General features: G+C 41.9%; 1 protein-coding gene across 2 annotated transcripts; it reads right to left on the reverse strand.

The window, feature by feature from the left end:
- Positions 1-2,432: 2,432 nt before the first annotated feature.
- Cyp12e1 (Cytochrome P450 12e1) lies at positions 2,433-4,923 on the reverse strand. 2 transcript variants are annotated; one of them, XM_018001322.2, is made up of 6 exons: positions 4,844-4,923; positions 4,675-4,780; positions 4,312-4,555; positions 4,135-4,251; positions 3,619-4,072; positions 2,433-3,551 (listed from the first exon to the last, which is right to left on the reverse strand). In XM_018001322.2, exons 1-6 carry the CDS (start codon positions 4,913-4,915, stop codon positions 2,964-2,966), a joined length of 1,581 nt encoding a protein of 526 aa, XP_017856811.1. In that variant the 5' UTR covers positions 4,916-4,923; the 3' UTR covers positions 2,433-2,963. The 2 variants fall into 2 exon arrangements, with proteins under 2 accessions (XP_017856811.1, XP_089332383.1); XM_089476257.1 differs by having other exon boundaries at positions 4,838-4,919.
- Positions 4,924-7,992: the final 3,069 nt, after the last annotated feature.

A 7,992-nucleotide genomic window follows, 5' to 3' on the forward strand; every position in this document is an offset into this window, starting at 1 on the left:
CGAGTCAGACCAAAGGCAGGTCAAAGCCTGGCTGCAGGCAGGTTATGTATGCCATCATTAGACGTGGTCCGTTGGCCACGCCCGTCCTGTTGCCAGCACTGCAAATTGGCAGCTCGGCAATGGACGGCCGTGTCCTGTCACAGGCTCGAGCAGCAGCCCGGTCAAAGTTCAATGCGAAAGCCAAATTCCGATTGTCAAGATGTTACTGCACTCTCTGTATGTGTGTGTGTGTGCTGGACATGTCTAATTGCTCAGTTTATGGGAGGCTGCATGTCATAAAGTGCAAATGCATGCCGATCCACCTAAAAGCAGGCAACGAGACATGCCACATGCCACATGCCACATGCAACATGCAACAGCAATATGCGAGCTGCGCCTCTAGTTTGGAGCTCTTCACTGTGATTTGTGTGTGAGTCTGATATTTGACATGCATTTTCAATTTAGCAACAGCTTTAAGAGTGCCTCTGCCCCGCCTCCGCCTCCGCCTCCGCCTTCGCCTTCGACTGCGCCCAGCTATCGAATAATGAATTCCATTCATTTTGTTTGTCTGCCATCGTCCTGGGCACAGTTCAGGCTGAGACACACTCGCCTTCTCCCGTCTCCTCCCAGGACACGATAAAAGTTTATGCACTGCAACGGCCAGCATTGACAGTTCAAGTGGTGCGCTCGCTGGAGGTGCTCCTCGGAGGCGGTTCAGCAGGACTGGCGCCAGCAGAGAACATAGTTTTAATAATGCACAAGACGACGACTCCAGCGTAAAGTGGCATAAAATGCAGGACATACGAGAACTGCGATGCGATGCGATGGCAACAGCAACGGCAACGGCAACGGCTACGGCGGAGTGCGCAAAGATAAGACCCGGACTGTCCAAGTTCCGCCCAAGCACTCGTACAGCCATCGTCAACAACAACAACAACAATGAGAACGGCAAAGCTCTCCGGGCAGCAGGAAAGGTGGCGAGACTCAGAGCCAGCAGCAAAACGTAGCTGGGAAATGCGACTATGTCTATTCGATGTCAAAATGAATACTTTTGCATTATTTATGCCAGCGCATTTATTTGTTGTTCCGATAACGAAGCAGCTGAAGAAAAAGAAACAAACACAAAAAGTTTATGAACTCTCAGCAAGAGTCCACTGAGAAATGAAAGCGACTTTAAGAGTTAAATGAATTAAATTGTGTTTGCTCCAGCAAATGACAAATCCGTTTAAACACGAAATTTATGTTTTCAGTAAATTTCATTCAACTTCTGTTAACTGAGGAGTGCCCTACCACATATGTTGTAGTTCTTGCTGGGAGGTATCCAAATAATATTATTCAAATAATAATAAATAATTGCATTTAACCGAATACATTTCCATTGATCAAAGGCTCTATAGAAGGGCCTTCTTCATGCATTAGAAGGGAATTCCAAATAGTTTACATATATTTGAGGTTTGGGATCTCTGAGCTAGTTTAAACAAAAATAATAAAGGTGGCTCATGTTGAGGTTTTTCTAATAGCAATATATATTATATACTGATAATCCTCTATTCAGATCTGTGGATAAAAAATCAAGAGCAATTCAGTTCGTTATAATTGTAAAAGAGCGCCAGTTGAGTTTATATTTGTAAAAGCAGAATTTAAGATGAGATTTTTCGTAAGAGCCGGCATCTCGTGCTTCCCAGTGTTTATGCCGACTGCATCTGAGCAAGTGAAGAATGCTGTCAATTCTATCATTGAAGATTCAGAAAGATGCTAATTTGATATATGACCTTAAGGCTGTGTTAGTGATGATCAGAAATACATGTACTTAGACAGTTCTTCCACGTATCCTTCTACCAAGTAATTGTACTTTAATTAAACCAATATACTCAAAATAAAATTTTTTAATGTGCTCATAACAATTTTTTAATAAATACCTTTCGATGTGTATTTCCTTCATGCTTAAAGTGTTAGTATAAATATATATAGTTTCGATTCATAAACCGAATCTTTTGTTGAATAAATAAAACAGCTATGTTTTTTAATATTTTTAAATATTACATTTTACTAAATAAATAAATAAAATTATGAGGTTTTCGCAATTGTTAATTTACAATTGTCTTATGCAATTCTATTAAAAATCGGATCCACCACATTTAACAAATTTTATTAATATTGTACGTCAAAGTCACAAACCATTTTATTGCTGCAGCCCTAAAGTATACCATATATTATATACATATAGTAAAGTTAGGAAATCGCTAATAGTTGGGTGAGCTTTGAAATAAATAAATAATAATAAATTTGATAATAATGACGAATTTCTTTCTATAAAATAAATCTAAACCTAAAATTATTTATGTTATATACAACAGTATTTACAAATAGCAATTAAACAAAATAATTGGTGAAAATATTCAACCGACAATATACCAAAATTACTTATATTATTTAAAATTAACACTGAAACGCAATATTAAACCAAACTTTAATTAAATATGTGGACAAGATAAACTATTTCATTATGATCCGCCTCAATGTTAGTATGGACCCAAGATAACACCCATTTAGAGCACACAACTCAAGGGCATTAGCACATAGTTTCGCACTTGAGTTCAGATCGTTAAATGTTCTTCAGATGCCACACAGGAGGCAGGGCCCATGATACGCCACGTCACAGACACGTTAAGATTCGAAAGGCAGTCAAGTGCTTGTTCCTTTGCGGGCACAGACAAGTGCACTTGACAGATCCGCAGGAGCCGGCGATGTGTTGTGGCTGTGGGATGTGGGATGTGGGAAGTGGGCCAGCGAGCAAATCAATTGAGTCAAGTAGCTGCTGCAAGGCTGGGCTGAGGGGGACGCTTGGGCGAGAGCTGGAACTGGAGCTCTTGAGAGGCTGGAACTCTTGGCTCTGAAGGAGCTGCTGAGGGTGTTTCCTTGCCATATGTTGGAGCTATCATGGCTAAGCGGTTCTTTTATATTTATGTATATATGTGAGGGTATTACATGGAGCGCTCCACAAACTTGAACTTGAACGGCATGTTGGGCTTCACAAAGAACTGGGCCTTGAATGCGTTCTCAATGGGATAGTCGAAGCCCACTTGGAAGTTGCGCACCAGCCTGGCCACGGCTATCTCCAGCAGCATGTCCACGATGCGCTTGCCGGCGCAGGCACGTGGCCCGAAGCCGAAGGGCAGGTACATGAAGGGCGTGGCCGTGTCGCCCACCAGACTCGCGTTGTTCTCGTCGCGCAGCCAGCGCTCCGGCAGGAACTCGCGCACCCGCGGCACAAACTGCTCCATGTTGGCCATCTGGTAGTTGGCAGCCATGCCCACATCTTTGCCAGCCACGATCCGATAGCCACTGAGCACCACGTCGCACGGCAGGCGGCGCAGGGTTCCAGGGCCGATGGGATACATGCGAATGCCCTCCTTGATGCAGGCACGCAGATAGGGCAAATGGGCCATGTTCTCCATGGTTAGCTCGGAGCTCTTCTCGGGCAGCACAAGCCTGATCTCCTCCAGCAGACGGGCCTGCTTTTCAGGATTCTTGGCTAGGCTCAGCAGAGTGCCAGTCAGGCTGACAAGGGTCTGAAATGGAGGATTGAAGAGATGGAACCTTTAATTGCGGAATTCGACATGGATTTGAGGCACTCACTGGATCCACGCCGGCAAAGAATAAGTCCATGGCAATGATCACGGCCGCCTTGCGATCAAAGTGCGCCAGCTTTTCCAATATGCTAGCCTCCTGCCCCGGCTCAGTGGTGAGGCGGCCCGCCCGCGCGTCTTCCTCGATGCGGTGCAGCGCCTGCTGCACGTGGTTGTAGCAAATGTCTGTAATGGTGTCCAAGGAGCGCATCAGCTTCTTGAACATGGGCACTGGCATATACTTCCAGATCGGCGGCATGATGTCCAATTGGAAACTCAGCTCAAGTATGTTCTCCAAAGCCTTAATCAACTGCTTCGCCTCCTCACTCTCCCGGTTCTCGCCGAGCAGGCCGAGGCGCGTATTGAGCGCCACGGATCCAATGGACTCCAGGACTAGGCGACGAATATCTTCGCCAAAGTCAGCTGGCATCTCTTGAGTACTCGGATCTCTAATGGCTCGAATGCTGCCAGGGAAAAACTTCCATTATCAGTCGAGAGAACTTAGACCCAAGATCTTGCAGCTTACCGTTCCAGGAACTCATCGTTCACGTGTAGCAAGTTGCTTATATAGAGCTTGGCGTTCCGCGGCTGCAGCAGGATCGGATTGACAGCAGTTCGCATCTTGCTCCAAGCGGGGCCATTGCTAAGCAGAGAGATATGCCAATCAGAGCCAAGAGCTCGCTTATCTTCTCCTGCAACTCACCCGGAAGTCAAACCGTCAGCGCCCTCGAATATATCGCGTCTGTGGACTCTTTTGAAATAATCCATGGTCTCGAAGCTGCGTCTATACGGATACTGTCCCTCGTTGCGAAAGATCGTGGCATAGTCCACCGGATTCAAGGTAATCACAATGTCATTGCCCGCCACGCCAGGCATACGAAATATGTCGCCATAGCGCTTGTTCATATCCAGAAACATTTCGTGCACCGCAACATTCTTATAGCGACCTGCGATTGGTCGGTGATAAGACAGAAAAGTTGAATCGAAGAGAGATATATTGAAAGAGCGCATAGTAGATGAGAGGAACTTAGAGAGAGGAGCTCTTAAAGAGCTTTCGCTCACTCACCGCCTGGCAGAAAAGATCGCACAAACTCGAATTTGCTGGGACCCGGAAGCTCCGAGTAGGGTTTGGCTTGCTCCAGAGGAATGGCATCTACAGCTGCAGCAGAAACCTGTATTGGGTCTTCGTTATAGATTGATTATATTATATATAATATATCTATGAGTACCTATACCTTTGTGGCAAACGCCCTCTCGACTTTGAAGAGGCGAGCGCTGAGCTTTCCACCCAAATGCTTCGACAGCATTTTGTGTACTGAATGAAGCGAGCGCTGTTCAAAAAATTTGAATAGATGTGTTATTAATTAATTCCCTCGTTCTCATATTTCGATGGCGTGCTGAGCGAGCTTTACGCTCTCCCAGCGTGACGTGAGTTGATTAGATTTTATATATTACTTGTTTTGGGTTTGTTTTGTTTTGGTTTATTTTTCAGTGCATTCTGTTCTCTCGTCTCTTTTGCTGCTCTTGCTTTAAAAGCTTTGAGCAATAAATTTGCTGTCAATTTTAATTTGCCTTATTTAGATTAAATAAAATATTAAATTTTAAGCTTCTTTTTGTTGGTTAAGGCATATTGTTATTTAGTAAAATATTTTGAAATAGAATAGTGAAAAACAAAATAAAATCCAATAAATAATATATATTTTTTATAATATTTAAATATTTTATATTATTCAATACCCAGATACATTTAGAAACTATTTATTTTTTTATATTAAATAAATTACTCAGTATATCAATAAAAATATATATTTTATATATATATATATAATGCTAATATGAAAGATAATGAGGGCTTGGTATATTATTACGTACGTCGGATCGATTGATTATGAGCTCTAAATAATAATAATAATCTAACATATCTTTATTTATTATTTCTTTATTATTAGAGAATAATAAACAATTATTAATTTTAACTTTGACAACTAATATCTTAAGCAATGTTCTGTTTGCAAAATAATAATTATTAATTATGAAAGAGACAGGTTATCTGCCGAAATTTCTTCAAAATAATAAACAGTTTTCCTATTTAAGAAAGTTTATATAATTATTCATCTAAATACTAAAACAATTAAAATTAATATTAATAATAATAATTTATAACGTATAATAATTAATAATAGAGGAAATTATTAAACAAAATTCAGTTAAATTAATATTGTAACATAAAGTAATATTCGATAATTGCATGAAAATATTTTCAAGAATATTCTGACTCAACATATTTAACATTTATTCTTATTTGAATACAAATATTTAAATATAATTAAATGCTATTTTTGCTAAAGTATGAACAGCTCAATGAAAACATAGAATAGATAGTGAAACATTTTGTTTTTAGAATTTCATTCAACATATTGTATCTATTAAAAATTGAGTTTAACTTTATTAATTTAATAATTCATTATTTACATTTCACAAAGAAATAGGTAAACAAATTTGTTCAACAATTATTTGTAATATTGAATCAAATTGTATTGAAATTTAATTATTTTTACAATAAATATTTATAAAAAAAATTTCTTTATTTCTAGATTTTAAATTTCCGTTTTTAGGTTTGCAAATATTTTTTAAATATATTTTTAATTAATCTTATTCTTCTAAAATTGAGCAGTTACTTCAATTTCAACTTCTAATAAATCTGTCACATTCTAAAGTATTCCACATATTACGTATACGCAACGCTTTCACTTTCGGGCTTTAAAGTGGCTTACCTAAACAGGAGACACGGGCCGAATTTAAGCCTGTCAGTGGCAGAGCCTCGCCCAGTCAGACAAAGGCAATATCGCAGATGACAGGAAATCTATATAGGATGGCAGACAAACGGCTATAATAAAATCGATTTTTATATCAGCGTCCAGTGACGAGGGCGCGTCGCATTGGCCATTGGGACGCGTCTCGACCGGCGGGCGCATAAATATGAGACACGCAGACAGACACATGTACATACACACATACAAGCAGAGCGAGAGAGGGAGGCAGACAGCACGCCAACTGATGATGGGCATACAAAAGTTGACCTCGACTTTGAGCTGTCAAAGCCAAAAACTAACTGACCTAAACCAACAAAAATCGACTTTGCAGCCTAAACACAAAGCTGAGCATGACAGCCAGAGCGGGCGAGGCTGCGGCTGCGGCTGAGGGTGAGGGTGAGGGAGAGGGCGTGGTGTCGTCGGGGCGTTAAAATACAAAATATCAGCATGACGCAATGATTTCCGGCAAGTGAAAATGAAACCTGTTGGAGCTGAATGGCGGCTGTGGCCTCTGACCGGCTCGACGGCATTGCTGTTGCTGCTGCTGCTGCCGCTTCAGCTGGTGTTGGCAATATAAACAAATTCAATTTGACAGCTGACAGCAACAATGGCGACGGCAGCAGCTACAGCGACAACAACAACAACAGCAACAACAAGAGAATAACAACAGTACCCGCGACACACATACAAACATACAGAAAGCCGCAAGTAATAAACTTTTACGATCTGGTTTACGGCAGCGCGGCACGTGCAACTAGGCTCAGCACATTGGCAAGCAGGCAGGGCGCGAGGGGCGGGGAGAGTGCGCAACGGTTCGTTGCAACATAAATTTAATGAAGCCAAAAACGCGGCTCAACAGCAACAACAATGCAGACACCATAACAAACACAAACACCCACACACACAGACACACGCACATATGCGGCACACATATGCAGGAGGACTCAGAAGCAGAAGCAGAGGCAGAGGCAGAGGCAGAGGCAGCGGCAGCGGCAGCGCTCCACAATGTAGGCAATAAAAATAAAATAAAAGTAAATTGTTCAAGGACAACAATATTTTATGCTATTATTCTACAAACGCAGCCACAAGCACTGAGCGAGAGCATCAGCCTGTTGTAGATAGCGAGAAGAAGAGAGACAGAGACAAAAGACAGAGGGAGAGAGGGAGATAGCAGGCACTAAAGTCTACCCCCTTTTGTGTTGGCCAAAGAATCTTTCTTTTTGTTTTGCAGCGAAAAATTTACAAATTTCGCCGCATGCTTTCGACCAGAAAACAAGAAAAAAACTGGGTAAAAGGAGGGTTGTTATCCTCTTGTGTGTCCTGTTGAGCAATGGGTGCGTCTGCGTCTGCGATTGCCATTGCCACTGCGACAGCGACAGCGACACAAAAACGTCAGCAGCACTCAAAAAGCATTCGCGTCTGCTGGCTGGCTGGCTGCTGTCCTGGCGTCCTTGCCCGTAATGCCATTGATGGATGATTCTTTTGCCGGAGAGTGCCGAAAAATAAAAGCACTAAAACTTGCAATTTGTATGGAATACATCAGCAGCAGACGACGCGGCCGTTGGCCAGAA

The sequence above is a fragment of the Drosophila arizonae genome, chromosome 2 (genome assembly GCF_054131065.1).
Source record: "Drosophila arizonae isolate 15081-1271.41 chromosome 2, UAZ_ARI_1.0, whole genome shotgun sequence".
Lineage (NCBI taxonomy): Eukaryota > Metazoa > Arthropoda > Insecta > Diptera > Drosophilidae > Drosophila > Drosophila arizonae.

Bases quoted from the DNA above. Each gene is read 5' to 3' on its own strand.
- Cyp12e1 (XM_018001322.2), bottom strand. From the start codon at position 4,915: ATGCTGTCGAAGCATTTGGGTGGAAAGCTCAGCGCTCGCCTCTTCAAA. The intron at 4,073-4,134 runs GTAAGCTGCAAG...TTTCCCTGGCAG, and splicing joins AACGATGAGTTCCTGGAACG to CATTCGAGCCATTAGAGATC. The intron at 3,552-3,618 runs GTGAGTGCCTCA...CCTCCATTTCAG, and splicing joins TCTTTGCCGGCGTGGATCCA to ACCCTTGTCAGCCTGACTGG.